This window comes from Lissotriton vulgaris, chromosome 10 (assembly GCF_964263255.1).
Source record: "Lissotriton vulgaris chromosome 10, aLisVul1.2, whole genome shotgun sequence".
NCBI classification, from domain to species: Eukaryota; Metazoa; Chordata; class Amphibia; order Caudata; family Salamandridae; genus Lissotriton; species Lissotriton vulgaris.
The window spans coordinates 104,920,320-104,941,758 of NC_141698.1; the positions used below are offsets into that span (position 1 = coordinate 104,920,320).

Here is a 21,439-nt window from a genome sequence, read left to right on the forward strand (position 1 = left end):
CTAACTCGCTGCGTGAGTCCACAGGACGCCAAGGCCTCAGTGAGACATGATGTATCAGATAAATCATGTCGTTCTAAGTGGTAATTGAAATCACCTAGAATGGAGAAATTTTCTCGACCAAAGTAGGGTTCCAGGGACTGGAGGAAGTTGTGCGTAAAATCGGTCCTCGAGCCAGGAGGTCGATATAGAAGAATTCCATTGAAGAAGGGACATTGCGCTTCCCTTATTGTGAAACAGAGAGCTTGGAAGCAATCCGGGAAGTCGGGAATAGGCACAGTGTGGCATTGCAGGTGGTCTCTGAAGGATCGCTATACCCCCTCCCACTCGGCCCGGTCTGTCCAGTCTAGCCAGGCAGTACCCTTCCGGGATCGCTTCGGTCAGGACCAGATGATTCTTTAGCCCATGTTTCGGTGACGAACACTAGGGCAGGCATTCTGTCTAGGACCATCTCCCTGAACATTATCTTGTTTTTGACAAGGGAGCGGGCATTGATCAAGATGCCTTCTACTCCCACTGTCCCAGGACTGATAACGTCGGGGTGACCAGGGGAGAGCTGACGAGGGACAGAAATAGAAGGCCTACGCGTATGGTAACAGCCACATCGTAAGGGAAAAAGGAGTTCGTCCGGCTCATAGGAGTGCGAACAACCTGATCTTCGAGGTTTCAGGCGTAGCATCTCCTGGAGGGAGTATCTATGGGGAGGTGAGATGGCTTCGTCTGAGTCCAGAGTCCAGCCGCCCAGCGCGTCCTCAGCGCGGACGGGCGCAGACGGGCTGGACTCTGGCGTGACTCCGGCGCAGGTCCGGCACGTCCGCTGATCGCGTCCGCTGCGCGGAGGCATGGTCTTCCGTTTTTATAGGGGCCAATCGGGTGCCTTCGAAGGCTACCCCACTCCAAGATGGCCGACGAAGTTAGATCAAAACACCCATAACAGCGTTAGGATCGGCTGGGGTGAGTTTGAGCAATTTTCGAACCCACATGTAGCAGGGGAAGGGGGGGAAATAACGCTGCCGCTTTTTAGTCAAGCGGAGCGATTATAAACAGCTTAGCTTTGTAGTCAAACTAAGTGGTGTGAGTTTTAAGAAGCTGCAAGGTCAGCTGGTAAAATCGTGCAGATTAAAATACAGGGTCACAATCTTAGCAGAGTCACAATTTTAACAAAGCAATGACCTCCCGGCTCAAGCCTCAGGAGGGGTGTCAGTCACAAGGATCGTGACTGACACCCCTCCTGATGGTTTCAGGAGAAAGGCAATAAACAGTGTATTCAAATACATACCGTGTGTACTGTAAAGTGTCCGTTCACCCTGGGGAGGTTTCTTAGCGCTAACGGACGCCGTTCGTAACCCATGTCAATAGAAATGTTGTTATTGTTGACTTGAGATCTTAAAAAACAAGCATTTGCAATGCAATAGGCCTTGCATTTACACTTGTTTAAGCGGTTAGCATTGTAAATGACAATGCGGTTTATTTGTGTTTTAAAAACTAAAACATAAATAAAAGGCATTGTCATTTACAATGGCACTAGCTCAAACTCGCGTAAATGCGAGACCTATATCATTGCAAATAGTAAATGTAAATGTATAGGCATTTATATAGCGCACTACTTACCCGGAAGGTCCCAAGGCGCTTCGACCGCTGCGAAACCCTTCCTGGCTTCCCTGAGAGATGGTCCCTTAATGGGTATCTCCAGAGTGAGACCAGGCATCCCCGGCGGTCTGGTGGGGCCGTTAGTGAAGATGAGGCAAGCTAATGCCCAGAGTTGACGAGTGTGAACGCTGATCAGAGTGGGCACCGAGGCGAGAGAATTATCGAGTCCGCTGACCCTGGTCTAGAAACCTGCCGCGCCGGGAATCGAACCCTGGTCCCGGGCCGTCCTCTGCTCTCGGGTCTGCCGCCTCTAACCAGTGAGCCACACTACTTCATGGACAACGGGAGGGCGAGCGGGTGGGTAGACAGGGGGAGGGAGAAGGCACGGACAACGGGAGGGAGGGGGGGAAGAGTAAACCAGGCACAACAACGGGAGGAGGGGGGGGGGGTAAAGAAGGCATCAAAGCACGTTGTGCCTGCAGTAAAAGAAACTGAATAAATAAAGTACCGCTCACAGTCTAAATAACAGGTACTGTGTAACAACCGCAGTAAAGGGGCCAGTCGTCATGGGAGGTGACAAATGAAGAGGAGGCGGTACTAAGGAGGGACTAACACTTCTATTTATGAATCAGAAGCCAGCATTTAGGACAGACAATGACACAAGCCAATGGCAAATATGGGCGGAAAGTGGGAGGGTCTTCTATTCGCTACTCCACAACAAATATTGCATGGCAGCGAATGTGCACTGGCTCAAGACTTGTATGCGCGGTGGCTCTAGGCTCGATCTAAAAATCAGAGTCAGCCAGGGTGAGGAAAGAGATCAAGAATTTATTATGTGTTTTACAGCCGCTTATATCACAAGGCTTTGAGTCTAGTGTATCATGGCCCTTCCATACACTTAACAATGGTAACAAAGACCACGTAACCTTCAAATCTGCACATGTATGTCACATATAGAAAAACTGAGTGTACTCCAACTTTAATCCATCTCCCTTAGGAACACCCCGAAAATTCTATTTCTGATAATGTGGCTCCCATCACTTGCCCAAAAATCAATACCAGGAGTCATGCTATCTTTCCTTGACAGCAATTGTTTCAGCTCAAAAACCAAGAGGAGGGTCCATGCCGACAGCCGCTTCCAGAGTTGTTGATGACATGGAGAGAAACCCTTTACCCACCACTAGGCCGGTAAACTCACGCTTTAGACTTAATGCAATTGGCAACCTTTGTTTTCCATAGTTGCTATGCCAGTGAATAACCAGATTTTGGATCTGATATTTACAATATAAGGCCATATAGAAGACATGGATTACATACTGGTGTGACAACAGTTCCAGCAGATTAAATGAGCCTAGTGGCAAGTGGAAAGTGGCAGGAGGAAACCTAGTGCATCAGTTGGTAGGAAAAACAGGGAGTATGGGTGTTACGGAGTAGGGGCGAATAAGACTTTAGTCAGCTATGTGCACTGTGTTTTTTAAGAGGATGGATGGGCACACAGTTGGAAAGTGACAGCATGATGGGTAGGGTTTATTATCTATGGGCAAGGGGTGACATCAGAGTTAGAGAGGGTGATGTAAGACACCAAGTATTGATGATATGATTTTCAGCCTTCGCTCAACCTCCCTCCCCCTTCCCAGACACATGCACTGAACCATTTCATGTTTGGGAATGAGTTCGCATCAACCGTTGACAATAATGCAGATTACTCCCCTTGTGAATATACCCAGGTGATAATGGAAGGTTTCAGAGCACTGCTTCCGCATGTGAGCAGGTGGCCTCCTGAAGCTCTACGCCAGCCTTGCCCTGCTCCAGAAGTGACATTTGAGACGCATATAAACGCCACCTCTGCATGTATATCTCAGTTTTTTCACTTGACTGTCCATGCCCTAGGAGGGAAAGCTCAATATCTGATCAGATCTGACAGCATGAAATGGTTCAGACCAAAAAGTCCCACAAGCCAGAATGGGCAAAAAGCCCATCCCAGCGGGCCTGGCTTAAAAGGCAATAGTGCTTGAGGGCCACGTGGCCTGACAGAGATCCATAACAGGCACTCCATGTCCTAATGCAGTGGTAGTAGTTTTGGCTCTGGTGGAATGAACTCTCAGACCTTCTGGGGCTCCTCTTTAGCCAATGCATAGCAGATCTTAATACAGAGGGCAACCCGTTGTGATAAAGTTGGATTATAAACTGCCTTGTCCTTCTTTGCTCCAGAGACACCACAAAGAGCGGATTGTCCAACAGTTAGCCCTTTGTTTGATCAATGTTAAAGCTACATGCTCTTTTGGGGTCCAAACACAGGAGTCTGCCCCTCCTCTTTTGATTGGGTGAAGTGGACCAATTAACCGTGGGAGTTTGATTGGCTACACCAGTGGTTTCAAGCTAGCCTGGCTGATCTGGGGTGATGCCCTCAAACCGTTCCCAGGATGTTTGTTTTCCGGTCCAGGGAGAACCTGGTCTGGCAGTTCGCGCTGGATGTTCCCATGGGGAACAGGGTCAAGGCTGATTTGCATATGGTTGCGTCCAAACTGGAACGGCGTGGCAAGCAAAATAACGATGGATTAAACCCAGATCTTTGACTGGGGGTGAATGTTTGACAACGTTCAACATTCCGTCCATCATCTTTTTGTGTTTGATTGACTGAACAATGTGAAAGGCAATCATATCCTTTAATAGAAAGGCCTCTAGTCCGTAGCTCCAAATTTTCCTGAAAGAAGATGGTATAGAGCGGCTATACTGAAAAAGCTTGAAGCTCTTTCATGCAAAAAAACTGAAGTGATTGCGATGAGGAAAGCAGTTTTTGTGGTAAGGAGACACAGTGAACAGGTGAGCAGTAAATCAAAAATGGGTTACAACTAGGACATGTGATAACCAAATTAAGGTCCTACTTAAACATCACAAAGGGTTTGAATATAGTGAACTGTTCGCGCTCAAGCTCCAAACATGGCAGTCTGGATTTTCAAAAGGTATACAATGTTGCTCTGTTGCTGCGAAAGAAGACCCTCTCAAAGTGGTATCCTGATCGGAGGGCAGATGTCATGACAAGCGTTTTCTGGTACCACATTCTCTGTACTCAATCCAGATCCATTAGGATGACCTGGGCCCCATTGTTCCTGTAATCCTGTAATCAATTATAGTCAGAATGCATTTCCAAGGGAGAGTCCTCTTGGAAACTCCAGCAAGGGTTCTCCCCACTGCTGGATAACGGCTTGAGCCACTTTGGAGAGCAACTCCCATTCGTGTTCCACTAGGGGTTGGCGGCTGAGTTCATACGCCCTGACATTCAAAGACTCCACTAGGTGGTTCATGACCATGGAAATGCTTTGACGGCTTAGCCAGTTCCAGAGGAGGAGAGCCTCCTGGCAAAGGACCCAGGACACCATTCGTCCTGATAGGCGCAATACCGCATTCCTGTGGTTTTGTCAGTGAGCACCTGAACCAGCGTTCAGATGGTTGGAAGGAAGGCTTTTTACGCCAAGTGAATTCCCCATAACTTGAAGTTGATATGGAGCCGGGTCTCCGCCGGAGAACAGAGTACACTGATCTCCACCTCTCCCAGATGACCTCCACAACACAACAGTGATGCGTCTGTCACTACCATCAGCTCTGGGTGGGTTAGAGAGGTTTTCCACAGGTCCAATTGCAGTCAATGAGTCACCACTGCAGGTCATTAGGAGTCACCTCTGGAACATGGATGGAAACCAATAGGTTCCCTTGTTGTTGAGCCCCCCGAGACTTGAGATCCCACTGCAGAGCCTGCATATGATATCCGGCGTATTTGAATAGCAGGATGTCGGAGGTCAAAAGGCCAAAAAGACTCAGAGCCACTCTCACTGAAGTTCAGGACCAAGATTGAAACATTGAGAGCAGAGCCCAAATGTCCTGGACTCGTTAACCCAGAGGGGAAGCCCGAAACTGCACTGCAACCAGAATGGCTTCAATAATTCAGAGTCTTCGCAGTCAGGTATGACTTTGGATCCAGAACCCCAAAGATGTGAGAAGGTTCGCATTCATCTAGAGGTGGGTCTGCAACTAACAGTAGCACGTCTATCTTCAACAGCCAGTCATCTAGGTAGGGGATGGCTGGTATATCCAAACTCCTAAGATGTGCGGTGACCACTGCCATTGTGTAAGAGAGAGTGCAAATCTAGCTGAATGGCATGAATCTGGATGGTTTCAAACTTAAACTTCACCCAATGTCAACTCACTTGGATTCATCCTAGATTACCAACCTCTCTCTCGGGGAACTCATTTCCAAGAAAGAAGGGAATTCTGATATCAGCTCGCTCTACTAAAGACAGCTAAACCAATCCAGAAGTTGACTTCAGAACTTCGATTTAATCCCTCTTAGTTTCACAACTGGATTGTGTAAACGCTCTGCTCCATTGCCTGCCAAACTTCACAATGGCTTCACTTACAGGCATCTTACACGCCTGGCACATCTCATCCACAGTCTGAGGATATAGGACTGCAACCCCATCCTAATGGAACTTCACTCACTCCCCTTGGTGGCCCACACCATTTTCCCAACCACCTACATCATTTAAAAGGAATGTCCTGCACATCCACCTTTCTGGCTGACAGGTTCATCATCTGAGGAGGCTCTCGACACTCTAGCAGCTAGGACACTGCTAGACTAGGCACTAAGAAGTGTAAAAACTAAACAAGGCAAGAGGCCTGTTTATGCACCTAGGATCGGCCCTAACCCTGCTCCAGTTCAGGAAAGAAGGCCCCATCATGATGCAACAGCGACAAAGCAGCACTCTCTCAAATCACTAGTTGACTATATAATTGCCTTTCACCTTCACGGCTCTGTCGCCTTTAACTAGGTTTGCACTATAGAAATACCACATATATATACAGAGATCACAACATATCCATACATAAGATAAAGAGGCTTTTTGCAGTGGAGAAAAATGACGGCCCCCAGTGGTGGCAAAGGCAAATCTTTTGTCCCTGGCACAAGATGGAACAGTGGTTTAAACAACGAAAGTGATATTTCACTAATAGGGAGTGGCACCCTGCAAAACACAACAACTCTATATGTAACCCATCACAGCTGAACAACTGGTTCTCAAAGACAACTGCATGGGATGTTAGCCTGCTCAGATCAGACTAGGCTGCTACAGAAGCATCAGCTGTGTGTACCTGACCTATAAACAGAATTTCTCCAACTATAGACTTTTAGAGAAAGAGGTATGCATTGTTGGTAATCCTTGGTAAATAAAGTGTTAGGATTGTTTCACCAATAATGAGAAGTACATGTTGCTAAAAGGGATGATATAAGAGTTGATTAGCTATTGTGCTCTAAGAATTGAACAAGCTTTGAGATGCTCATGATGGAGGGTTCAAGGGATAATTTAACAGACATAATACAGGTGTTTCTGTAACTCATCAGCCATCACTTCCCTTCCCTTACTTCACCAAGTGGCCGCAGGTAAGCTACAGGGGAATCCTGAAGATGCCAGAATGGAGTGTTTCTATATTAATCTCAGTTGCGGCCAGCATGACTCGCGGTCGGGGTGAATTTTAAATACATTTAAAAAATGTAACTTACCTCCGCGTCCCAGTCCGGTCCTGCATCCTCTCCTCCACACAGGAAGCAAGCAGACTCCCTCCCCTAAGCCAATTACAGTGCTGCAATGGTAGCATTGAGAATGGCTGGGACGCCCACCGCACAGGCGACTATGGGGAGGCCATTTTCTCCATGAAAAGGGCCGAGTGTGTATGACTGGTTTGGTCGGCCCTGGAGCAGGACCAAACAGTCAGCGCCCACAACAGTGGGCAAGCCACTCCTCCCCTGCCCTGGAGCAGGACCAAAAACCCTCCCGCCCCCAACCAAACCCTTCTGCTTTCTCACAGTGCGAAAAGCAGAAACATAAAATGGTATTTATATTTCAATCGCTCCTCACAGGAAATGTAACCAACACATTTTAAACTAGAGTGGTCTTCCTGATCCCAGTGAAGGTGAATGGAGAATACTCATTTAAGTATATCTATTCCAGATATTAACAGTCATTCTCTGCTTCTTTACGTCATGTATATATCTGAAATCCATTTTGTTCTTCATAACACTTTACCGCCTCCTGGTACCCACAAGTTTGATACTCGACGCGCCACATCTTTAATTGCCATGAACATACTTCGCCTAAACAAACACCACTGCTTTGTGGGTCTTCCCAAACTAAATATTGCAAATCTTTGACAAATGGAAGACTCTTGAAAGTTTCCACAAGCGACCTTGAACACAAATATTACTCTAAACAACCACTGTACGTGGAATTGATTTTTTTTTAATTAGCCACTATGTCACATGCCACAAACAGCCAAGAATACCCTAGAAGTGCTCCTGTTCAACAACAAAGTCGATTATCCAATACAGAAGAGTGAATATGCTCATAACACATTTATTGAGGAAGGAAAAAGTCTGCAATCAATCTTCAGCCAGTTTTCCTAAAACATTTTTTTTTCTAATCATACATTAGTTCTCTTTCGAGAATACTGCAATCCACGTGTTGAACAGACAAGAGGCGGTTATTACTGTAAAGAAAGGCAATTGTCCTGAAAATGTGTTTTAGTATTATCTGACCACTAAGCATTATTTGTATAAGTGCGCTTTTAAGATGTACTTCCACGCTAACGCTTATTACAACCAGTCTAAACAACGTTTTATTTTCGCTTCATTAAAATTGCCATCTTTTGCTGTGATAAAAGTGCCGCTTACAAACAAGTTATGTTAATTGGTTGAAGAGTTTGTACAAGGGTGAAATAACTCCAGTGCTGATTCTACAAGGAGCACATCCGGCTTAATTTAAGAGACTGCAGATTCAAAACCCGGTACACAAAATAAGGAAACTTGTATAGCAAAATGACTGCCCTTTCAATAGTCCTGTGAAGTTCTAGAAAGGATAACAAGTGCAGGATCAAAAATAATTGTAAGCGTTTTTTTCTGCTTTCCAGTATCATTGCGGTATTCCAGGATAACAGAAGTGAAAAGATAGGGGCCATTGCAAAAGTTAAATGTGTGTCTAAATAATTCCCCGTTGCATTCATTTATATGACCTTGTGCCCTTTTAAAAGACATCAAATCCCATTTCTGTGGCAAGTGTCTTACTACTTCTCTTCAAGCAGTGACTCCATGTAGAGTCAGTTCCTCCTGGGCTTAACTAACCTACAGAGACCTACCAGGGAACTAACAACTTCTCTCAAAACTCATCTCCCTAAGATTTCACAAACAATTTGTATATTACCACAAAAGCTGCAAACCCAATAATGATAAATAAACTGCAGCTTAACTTCACTGATGATGATTGAAGCTAGCATTCCATTACATGAACCCAACAAATATGCAAAAGAAGGCCGAATAGAAAGGCTGAATATGCAAAGGATCAAAAGAAGACGGTCCAAGTACAATCAAACATTTTCCTCAACCTACTAAGCAATGCATTTAGACCATAGTATTGTCTGATATGGTCTTCCAGGACCCGTTCCCCACAATATGTAGGCTTAGAGATCAGATTAAGGGTTCAACCTTCTGAGATGGTTTCAGTCGACTGTACCGTGGATAACCCCTTCATAATTCAACAGCACTATAGCCAAAGTAATAGTTCCATCAGCGGAGAGCCCATAATTTGTAAGTAGCCCCACTTATTGTCTCCTGCAATTAATGTGCTCTGAATCAAATATTTACACCATAGCTCAAAAACCTTTGGAACCATGCTAGTTAGAGGAGTGAATTTGATGGCTTAAAATCTGAAGTTTTTAGCAATATATTTTTCAAGCCAAAATAATTTGAAAATATGCTTACAAACGTTTGAAATGTGAACTGTTTTAATCAGTTCCAAATTACTTTATATAATTTAACTTTCCTGAGTGTAAGTGGTTTCAAATTGGGTCATTTCTATTCCTTCCATTATCACTACATTTAGTATCCTCTATTCCAGTCCCTGCGATCAATTATAGGCCAATTGGTGACCATTATTTTCACAGCCAACCAATCACTCTGTTAATTTGTACATCATTAGACCATAATTGCTGTCAGGGACGTCTCACAATCAGCTACCTAAAGGCAACATATAGACATGTTTTTAAAATGACAATTTGTTTTACAAAACAATTTCTCACTTTCATCTCACTAAAATGAGCTCATCTAAAATGTAGCTAATCCAAAACAGAATGCCAATCAACAGTCGCCAACCTATGATGAAACAAGTTATTGCTAACTGAAAAATTATAGGAACACTACCCCATTGGATTTCCTAATTATTTAAGATAATTAGCGAAAGTGTTACACTACCAGGCCATGCAAATGGTAGAAATGTGCTATAACACAGGCAGAATATAAAATCCATCACAATCCCATTTTTAATTATCAGACCACAAACATATTGGTTCTGTCCCGGTATACCAAGTCATTAGACTTCAATCGACACTTCACTCTATACTTGATTTACTACCACACAAAAACTCTGGCAGAAGTGGTAGTACGTGAAGGGGTGAGATTAGTGTGCAAACACAGGAATTTAGTCCGAAACTTTGGAAGGTCTCTGGATTTACCCACCATATGTGGTTGAAAGCAGAGGAAGAACTAGTAAGGTATAGTGCTAGGTAGATTACAAGCATTGTTGAGAAAATTAAAATACCAACATAAAGGAGCACGGGCCGGGGGTGTACTGGAGAAGGTGGGGTGTTCAAAGGGTGCTGTACCTTTATCGTACAAGGAGCCAGGACTTAACTGTTTGTCAACTGTAGAATGCTGAATGTATACAATTAATTTAATGTACCCTACTTGACTAACTTTGTAGAGTGAAGTGCATTTAACAAGGCAATATGATCTGCAAGCTATAACACAAAATATCAACTCAATGCTAATGTGACTTGCTGACTCCTGAAGTCATGTACAGATTCAACTTGACAATAACTGAACTGGCCTACAAGCCACAACTGTTCTAAGACTCACAATGTTTTTTGTTTTTTTTTCTAAAAAGTGCAAATGGTGGGCTTCCAGGAAAAGTCTACGTTGTCTAGCAACGTAGAGTGTGTGTAACAAACTTTGCATGTTTGAGGAAAATGGTTGAAGTTTAAGGGGGCGGGGAGCTAGACCATTCTCCGGATAGAGGTAGAGTTTCAAGAACCAACCATTTCAGTAGTTGGCTTGAGAACAGAGAAAAATGAGTCAATACATCTTGGGGTTAACCAAGAACCACTAACCATCAACATTCTTTCAGAAGTCTGTGAGGCTTCCACTAAATGTTGGTTGCTTCATCAGCCGAGAATATGGCATCTCTGAGAAGTTTGCTAAAGAAAATGCAGACATTTAGGCGGGCTAGTGAAAGAACCATTTTATCTGAAGCATGAAAGAAAAATCTTGATGCTCTCTTCCTTGCAGATGCCAGGAAATAAACTAATGCTAACTTTGGTGTATTAACAGCAATACTCTCTGAGACAGAAATAAATTGACACAAAAGTTGTTTACCATGCATACATTTGAACCTGCTAAAGCCACTATTTAATTATTGAACAAAAGGCATCAGTATTCATTGGATGTAGAGCAAGTTCCAAGGAGAAAACATTATTACTGGTCTTTCCCGAAGATGTTTGTCTCAAATGGAAAGCTACAGGGTGCTAATTTCGTTGTAGTTATTTCTGGTTTGGAAGTTCAGAATGTGCATGCAGAGGTGTGAATATTCCAACAGAAGAAACAACTCTTATTTCAAGTTATAGTGGTATTTTGGCCTACGAGTGAGTTGTGCAGAATTGACCACACACGTGGATGACTGATAAGGACTTGATTTTGAATTCCGTAGGAACTTGTGCAGCGGAAAAAAAAAATCAATTTCAGTGGAAATAAAAATTTGGAATTGAATCAAGGCGGCCAGTCATGTTTTTCAGCTACTGTGTGTGAAGTATGAAGTACTGGTGGAAAAAGTTGGCGACATCAGTGTATTTCCTACAAATATTCACGTGACTGTATTGCTCCTGCATCGTCTTTACACTAGAATCCTGTGTTTGTTTCTCCAAGTGAAACATTCCCGGAGTTTTGGTTTCTAATATTAGTATCCACTTCACTTCCGCAGACGTAACATGTTTTTTTTTGTTTTACACAGCATCAGGCGGAACAAACAGACATACACCACCTGCAGGGAAACTGAATAGTTGAACGATTCAATAGAGTACTCCGCGACACAAATCAGCTTTCTAAGGCTTGCAGACGCTCATTATTGAAAGCAGTTAGGACCCGCTGAGAAGAAATCACAGAGGTACCATATTATGACAGTGGTTCACCATTTGGCTCTATGAGAAATAGGAGCTGCTTTGTGTCCATAGTGGACAGAAAAAAATGAAAGGAAGACTTGATACATTACAGTACATCTGGATGCAAGCAGAGCAAGAGAAAGAAGGCTACATGTTTGCTACGAAGCCCTTGACAGCATAAAAGTGTCTAAAGTCACGGTTTGTGACGGACTTAAACTGAACTACTTTGACATGTGACCAAAGAATGTCCTAAGAGTTTGGAAGCTGCTTAAGTGGAGAAGAAAGGCAGAAACATTATCAACATTGGATGAGGTTGAATATGTATAAGGTTGACATAGGTCAAGCTTCCACTATGCAGATGGGGATAAAGGTTAATTTTTTATGTGATAAGTCACCCTACAGGCTGAATGACCTAATTCAATGTAGTGTGCTGCTTCCCCTACCATACAACTAATCCTGCACAACTCCTCCGCCCCTGACGTCATCTTCCTGACAGAAACCTGAATGAACACCTCCACGGCACCGGACATAGCCATGGCCATACCCGATCGCTACAAGATCGCGTGCAGAGACTGGAACAACAACAAACCTGGAGGAGGAATCATCATCATCCACAGGGACACCATCAGAGTCTCAACCAGCACCGAAGATGCCCTCAACATGGCCGAACACCTACACTTCCAGATCCACGTCAACACCACCACCACCCTCAGAGGAACCTAGTCTAAAGACCCCCGGGCCCCCGACCACAGTTCAGCTAATCCATGCCGACCTCATCAGCACGCAATCGCCTCCACAGACTACATCCTCCTCGGAGACCTGAACTTCCACCATGAGAACGCCAACGACAAATCCATAATACTGATCACCAACCTCGGACTTAAACAACCCGTCACGACACCCACACACTCCGCTGGACACACGCTCGACCCCATCTTCTCCGCCAGCGACCACGTCACCTTCAGCCACACCACTGAACTCCACTGGACCGCCCGCCACTGCATCAACGTCTTCTTTGAGAAACACACCACACACAACAAACCACAAGGCATCCCACACTGAAGCTGGAAAAAAAAAATCACAGAAGACCAGCTTGTCACCGCACTCTCCTGAGACCCACCTCCCGATCCCTCCAAGACCAACGCAGCAGCCCACAACTTCAGAGTATGGATAGAAGACAGCCTCGCCCCAATCAGGAAACCCTCCGACAGACACACCAATACCAGAGTCATCTGGAGAAGCAATGGCACAAGCACCAGACACCGGACAATCACACAGCCCTCATGAACGCCTGGTGCAGACACCATCAGCTCATCAGATCTGCCAAAAGAACCTCCTTAAAGGAACGCATAGACAACGCACACCAGAGCAAAGAGCTCTTCAACATCGTGAAAGAACTCGCCACCCCCAGCTCCAGCTACTTCCCACTGTCATAAGAACTCTGCAACACCCTGGCTACCTTCTTTCACCGTAAGATCACAGACATCTACAACAGCTTCGATACCCAGACGCAAATGGCAGACATCGCCACCCCAGAATCCACACCCACCGAACGCTCAGACCTTCTGCTCTCTTAGAACAACGTCAACGACGAAGAAACCACCAAAATCATGCACACCATCCACTCCGGCTCACCTTCCGACCCCTGCCCCCACCACATCTTCAACAAGGCAAGTACCATCATCGCACCCGAACATCGAAAAATCATCAACAGCTCCTTAGAGACCTCCACCTTCCCAGAGAGCTAGAAACACGCCGAGATCAGCGCCCTCCTCAAGAAACCCAAGGCCGACCCAAAGAACCTCAAGAACTTCCAACCCATCTCCCTGCTGCTGTTCCCGGCAAAGGTCATTGAGAAGACTGCCAACAGACAACTGACACTCTTCCTGGAGGGGAACAACGTTCTGGACTACTCCCAATTCGGCTTCTGCAGCGACCACAGCACCGAGACCGCCCTCATCGTCGCCACTGACATCAGGGTCATACTAGACAAGGGCCAGACCGCAGCCCTGATCCTCCTGGACCTCTCGGCCGCTTTCAACACCGTTTGCCACCGCACCCTTCGCACAGGCCTCCACGACCCAGGGATCCCAGGCAAAACCCTGAACTGGATCACCTCCTTCCTCACTGGGAGAACCCGGAGAGTCCGCCTCCTCCGTACCATTCCGAAGCCACCACAATCACCTGCGGCGTACCCCAAGGATCATCCCTTAGCCCAACCCTCTTTAACATCTACGTGAATCCGCTCCTCAACATCGTCCAACACCACCACCTCAACATAGTCTCGTACGCCGACGACATGCAGCTGATCCTCTCTCTCACCAAAGATCCGGCCATCGCCAAATCCAACCTCCACATAGGAATGAAGGCCATCGCAGAATGGATGAAGATCATCCGCTTGAAACTGAACTCGGACAAGACGGAGGTCCTCTTTCCCGGATCTACCCACTCCGCTTGGGACGACTCCTGGTGGTCAACTGCGCTGGGAGCTCCCCCGACACCCACACACGCAATCTGGGGTTCATCCTGGACTCAACGCACGCCATGACCAAGCAAGTCTACGCCGTCTCCTCCTCCTGCTTCAACACCCAACGAATGCTCTGGAAAACCTACAGATGGATCCCCACCGAAACCAGGAGAAAGGTCACCCAAGCGCTCGTCAGCAGCAGGCTGGACTACGGCAACGCACTCTACGCAGGAACCACGGCTACACTCCAGAAGAGACTCCAGCGCATACAGAATGTCTCTGCACACCTCATCCTCAGACTCCCCCGCCACAGCCACATCACCACCCACCTACGAGACATGCATTGGCTCCCGGTCAACAAGAGGATCACCTTCAGGCTCCTCACCCACGCGCGCAAAGCTCTCCACAACACCGGACCAGCATAACTCAACAAACGACTGTCCTACACCCCAAACTGCCAACTGAGCTCCGCCGACCTCGCCCTCACCACCGTCCCAGGCATCCAAACAACCACCGGCGGCAGATCCTTCTCCTAGCTTGCTGCAAAGACGCGGAATACCCTCCCCGCCCATCTACGCAAGACCCAGGACCTGCTGACCTTCAGGAGACGCCTCAAGACAAGGCTGTTCGACCAATAGCTGCCTTCCCCCCCTTAGCACCTTGAGACCCTCACGGGTGAGTAGCGAGCTCTACAAATGGACTGATTGATTGATTAATCCCCTTCACTCTCTTTGTTAGGGATTTGATAAGGTCTATGACACAGGCACTTCATATTGTTGTTATGGCGTGTGTATATTAGGATTTGAGTTGAATAAGATCAATATCTAACCTAAGTGCTTACCTAAGATTCATATATTCAACTAACTTGGAGGTAAGTTGTTTGACATGGAATACTATTCCTAGCTTTTATCTCAGTTTTGGTCTGTATGAGAAATTATGCTTGAATGAGTAAATAAAGATTGTTGTAGAAAGTATTAGAAGTTGGTAGGCACCGAAGGTTAAAGTACAACAGGACCAAACAATAGTATCAGTGCGCTGCATGGATGCTGGTAACCCAGTTAGGAGTACCTTCATGCGTAAGTGATTACATACGGTGATATTCTGTATGATCTTACACTTTTTTTATTATGTAATCTGGAAAATGTGTGTTATCTTGGTTGTAGAATGTGGTACGGTGACCATTGAGGTCTCATGGCAGTAGATAACCTTTATGCGAAGAAAGATCATGTCTGTGTGAAATAAAGGCACCTTTCCCCAACAGACTTCTGGCGTGCACCTAGTGCGTCAGAATCTAAGTCTGCGCTGATTTCCTACCCTTTATCCAGCTCTTATGTTGAGCCCCTTCACACCTTGCATATCACCACGTCCCATGTGTTTTCTACAACGCAGGGGATTCAACCATAAAATATATAAAATGAGGCCCAGAAATCACTTTTGTCAATTTCAAGTGGATCACATAAATCAGGGAAATGAACCAATTACATACAAAATAATAATAATGGAACTTATACCATTCTCCCCTTTGACCAGTGCATTGTTGATGAAAATCCAAAATGATACGATCAAAGCACGAACAGCACGATTCCCAAGACAGCCCAAAACCAATACATTTAGGGGTTAATTATGGCAAGGTTCCATTTTAACATTGCCATTCATAACTAGAAAAAGACCAAAAATATATTCAATAGAAAAATGTTTTATAGCGAATGCTCACGTTATTTTTCCATCTAAGAGAAAAACATTTTCAACTAGCTTCTCCCTCCAGAGTCTCTCGTTCATCAGGGAACAATGTTTCCCTATTGTGAATGTTGAGACACCACTTCCAATTCCTGAAAATGTATGAGGTTTTGAAGATGGGGCTTGAACATAAAGAATCTGTATAAATTATCTTCTGGCACAGAGGTGATCCGTACTAATGGAAATATAGTCAATTTCTCGCAAAATGCATTATGCAACAACGGTTTTGTTCTTAATGTGCATGAAATTATTATAGTTGCTTTACAAACACAACCCTCTGAATAGAAATACTTTCATCTATATTCTCTTGACATCATTCCAATGGGTTTTACCATTTATACGCAGTGATTTGCAGCTCATGGCCTAGTTGATGTGCACTATTTGCCACAATACTTTCAGCCTATGAAGAAGTAACCATCAGATGCTGACACTATTTATCTAGGCAACAGAAGAGCCCAACGCCACTTACCTCCATTTCTTTGTTCTGGTTGTGCACCTTCTGCAGCATCTCTTCTGCTTCCCGCAGACGGTGGTAGAGCTGCGGTGAATGCTCAGTTGGGGTCAATTCACTATCATACGAGTCCAGGATGGCCCGCATACCATCTCGCTCCTGGAACAGAGGAAAAATGGAGGAAACCATTACTGATCCTTCAACAATGCGGATTTCAATTCATACATGGATGGTACTTTCACAGTACAGTATCCTGTTAAATTATATTCTTTCGTATTGGGAGTTTGTCTGGAAAGTGACAACAGCCAATCTGTGAAAATTCAGCAGATCTTAACCTGTGGTCCCAGGACCACTGGGAGTCCACAGGGCCTACTCTGGGGCTTGGAGAGTTTTACGAAACGAAATATTAAAATTAATAAAGTATACAAAAATAAGGAAGCAACATAGAAAATGTGAAAAGATAAAAATATTTGGGCATTTGTTTGGTGTATACTTGTTTTTGCATCTTTGTGCATTGATTTGAGGTCCACTTAATAGAAATTGCTTAGACTAGGGGACTGCAGTAATGGATTGCAATATTGATTCAGTGGGGCCCCACAGAAGTTGAAAGGTTAAGAACTGCAGCCTTAAACCATTCCAGTTCTAACGACATAGCACAATAAAGGTGGCATTGTACTGTAGTTAGCTGGGTGTGCTGTATAATTGCTGGCTCCAACATCCTGTACCACTGAATTTGGAACACATGAGATTTGCAAACAATAATTAAAGGGATTTGTACATCTGAAGAATCTCAGGTCTGATTTTGACTTTGGTGCAGTTGCGCCATCTCACCGCCTGAGGTATTACTAGTAGAACTCGTGTACGGAGGACGGTCCTTCGCCTTTCCCATGGTGGCACCTCTATGGAAACAGCAAAAAGGTTCCAGCGCGGCACTGGACAGTGACTTTCATGCCGTGCTGGAACTTTAGGGAAATAAATACATGTGGGCACAGGTTGTGCCCCCCTGTATATATACCCATGGCGGGAGGGGGGGGGGGGGGGGGGGGGGGGGGTATGGGGTCCCTGTTGGGCCCCCTTTGTTTCCCCCACCACCAGCCTTTTCATGGCGGGGCTCCCACCACGAAATGGCTGCTGGTGGCTGAACTCATAATATGCTCAGCGGAAACGTGCCGCTCCACCACTGTCTGGGAACACCTCGTAATCAGCCCCTTAGTCTTTCATACCTGTATTACACTTGCATATTTTATCAAGTGTGATACTTCCCACCACCGCTGGGTAACCTACTTTAACCCCTTCTGTGCTGATGACGAGCCCAGGCTCGTCATGCAGCACGGTGCTCGTGTGCTGGTGACGAGCCTGGGCTCGTCATGAGCCGTGGAACGCTCACACGCGGGGATAATTCCCCCGCTGTGCTGAGCGTTCCATTGTGCGGGCGGGCTCATGACGAGCCCAGGCTCGTCACCAGCACACGAGTACCGTGCTGCATGACGAGCCTGGGCTCGTCATCAGCACCGCGGCGCCGTGCGCATCCCCCTCCCCCGCGCAGCGGGGAAATTAGCCCCGCGGCGAAGGGTTTAAGTTAAAAACAAATCTTCCTTTTCAGTAAGGTTGTCCAGGGAGGTCAGGCCTATTGTGTCTGGGGAAATGGCCACTGTAGACGAAGCGCACACATATCAGCATAGGTTAATAGGTAAATTAGTACTTCACCCACAGCCCCTGCTGCATTACTTATGTGTAGTAGCAGACCCCAGTCAGTAATAAAGCTATCTGAAGCAAAATACACAAACTTTCCGGCACCATCCTTGTTTGCACACTGCACATGCACCTGGTCTTTTGCTATTTTTCCAAATTCGGTCGAGTTTTATTACAAATTTGACTTTATGGGGAACAAAGCCCTTGTCACCTCGTCTACTGTGAAAATAAAAATGATGTCCCGTGAGCTTGCTGTGTTTGAGCCATCATACTCTGGCAGCCTTACAGGGGATTTTTGCTGCAGGCCTGGAATAGGTGACATTTCGTGTTATTTGCAGGGATTTGGCATTGCTAAGCTTGTCAGCAACTGGAAAGCCAACAGCAAGATGAGAGAAGTGCTTGGCAGCAGCAATATTTCTCAGAGTACACCTGGGGTGAGGCTGCGCCAAAACACTGGCATATGCTTTGTTTTTCAAAGATCCTGGGATAGAAAGAGCTATTGCAAATGACTGCGAAAATTTCATATTTTGTACTGGACATAAGCGGTGCAAGTACTGCATGGGATGACGGCTTCCTTTGGTTCATTCAAACTAAAGTTTGGGGTCTTGATACACTTACAATACAAATGTGAAGCTATTACTATTACCATTCACGAGGGAGGCAATGGAAAAACACATTTTTTACGTAAGAGTTGGTGCAGCGGCAACAAAAGGGCGATTATGAAAAGTGTATCAAATCTGAAAATAATATTGACATGGGGGGAAAGTGTAGAAGGTCCTCAAAGGGGTGTATAGTGGAATAAATAAAACCAGGAACCAAAACAGCGGTTTTAAATAGCTTCCCGGGAAGTATTCGTATTTTACCAAGAATCACAGGGTTTTTTATTTGTGGCCCTCAAAGTTAGAACGTTTCAAAAAGAGACAGTTGCAGTACACAAGAGTGGTGGGCCTTAACACCCAATCGACATGCAGTAAGAGGTTGGTGTGTAAGAGGATTACAAATTAAATAAATGTATATATATATATATATATATATATATATATATATATATATATATATATATATATATATATATATATATATATATATATATAACAGAGACCTTGAACTTACAACTGTTTTGAGATGTGCATTAGAATGCCTTTCCAAGCAAAGGATTTAAAGCTGTGGAAAATAAGTGCATTTTTGGTATACTTCCAGTTGGCCAGTTCCACCAGGTTTCTACTGGCTCCAGTTGCTGTCATATTGGTTATTGATCATCAAATTAACTGCTACGAAGAAGATTTCCTGCACTTTAATTTTCACTGCAAGGTCAAGTGACTTATTTGCATTGAAACCCTATTTTGTGTGCAGTTCTAAAAGGTCATCTGGTGTCCCACCATGCATCCTGAATGACTACATTTAGTCATATATAGCGTTCATGCCCAGAGATCTATTGATCCAGTTGAAATTTACACTGGTGGTGAGCAGGTGAGCCTCCAAAGCTTGCCAACGTGCACGAAGGTAGCCATTGCATTCCCATTTACAGAAGTCTGTTCTAAAGTGTGACAACTCGCAATGCGGGACTATTACACGGTCACAAAATTCAGTCTCCGCTCCAGACGTCGAATGAGGAGTCGCAATAAGATATCCCCCCCTCCACAGCCTCCACCGAATACTAGTTCCATTTCAACAGGCCACACTCCATCACAGACATGTTCATAAAATAGTATTCATTCATTAAAAGAGAGGTTCATATTGCATATTCATTTATTTTAAAAAGTGTATTGAATATTCATCCTTTAAAAAAAAAAAACTACTGCATATGCATTTAGAACAAAATACACTAATCCATATTCATTAGAAAAAGAACATTGGAATGCGTTTGTTTCTGTGAAAGGAGACAATCGGCAGCTACCCTGGACCTTGCCTTTGTGACATTTTTGGACTTGACCACTTATGTTTTTCTGAACAAGTACCCATAATTTTGAGAATGCCACAATCTGCCACAAGGACACAACTCCATAGCTGCCAACTTAACAAAAATCTCATTGTGAGGAGGGGACGGGTCCTAGGCCGAGCCGGACTGGCCGTAGCAGGTATCGGATGTTTCCCCGGGCCGGGAGGCTTGTGGCCGATTTTGTTACTGGGGGCCAGTTTTGCAACGATGCTGCTATATTGGTCCCCAGTAACAAATGCAGCAGGGGAGCTAGTCCTTCAAAATTGCCAGGGTTGGTTTGGGCTCCCAGTCCTGCTCTGGGCATAGAAGGGGGCATGACCTCGTGCCGAGAAGTACCTACAACATAATTTTTCCCCCACCCTGTCCCCATTTCGCCTCCTCCAAAAACAAAACCAGAATTTGCAATGCAACAGGTCTCGCATTTGCGAGAGTTTGAGCCATTAGCATTGTAAATGGCAATGCCTTTTATTTATGTATTGGCTTTCAAAACAGATTAAAAAAAGGTATTGTCATTTACAATGCCAATAGCGTAACCTCTCACAAATGCGAGACCTATTGCATTGCACATTCTTGGTTGTAAAAGTACCCCATGCCGTGCTTTCACTTTAATGGCGGATGTGCCCATTTCTTGAGACGAGCCGTGTCTAAAAGGTGAGCGGCCGCCATGTGGCACTTTTACAAAAAAAAGTATTTGTTTATCAAGTTGACAGACTAATGTGTTTTTGTAAATGCGCCTCATGCAGAGCTTTCACTTTAAATGGCGGCTATGCACCTTTCTTTAGACGCAGCTCGTCTAAAGAAAGGGGCACGGCCTACATCAATGTGAAAGTTGTCATGGAGCACTTTAAAACAAAAAGGTAACTAAATAAATGTTAAAAAAACAAGCAGTCGCAAGTAACAAACAAAGGCACGGCCGCAATTATATCAGCTGAGGTGTGCCGTGCTATGAAAAGAAAAAAAGAAATCGTTGCAAGAGAGCGGGGGTTGGAGGTGCCGCCAAGCTCTTTGCCGGGGCCGATTTTCGGCCGATTTTGGTACAGTGCTGCAAAATCGGCCCTGTTACAAAAACGGCCCCCAGGGGCCCAAAACCAGCCCCTACCGGGGGATTGCCCGGTGCCCGCTATGGCCAGTCCGGCGCTAGTCCTGCCTGCTGTTGCAGGAGGGAGAAAACCATTGAACAAAATAGTGTTTGGAGGAGTCCTCATGGGGGGTAGGGTTACAAGATGAGAAAAGGTGGTACTAAAAAGGGACAACTGAGCCTATTGACCAATGAAAAATCACTGTTTACAAAGGACAGTGACAGGAGCCAATTAAA

At 45.2% G+C, this 21,439-nt stretch overlaps 1 protein-coding gene across 2 annotated transcripts in view; it reads right to left on the reverse strand.

The window, feature by feature from the left end:
* MAD1L1 (mitotic arrest deficient 1 like 1) overlaps positions 1 to 21,439 on the reverse strand; it is a 2,106,297-nt gene that overhangs the window by 1,227,281 nt on the left and 857,577 nt on the right. For both annotated transcript variants that reach the window (XM_086940612.1, XM_086940613.1), the window contains exon 12: positions 16,512 to 16,652. In XM_086940612.1, coding sequence (XP_086796738.1) covers positions 16,512 to 16,652 — 141 coding nt within the window. The remainder of the gene's footprint in view (positions 1 to 16,511; positions 16,653 to 21,439) is intronic.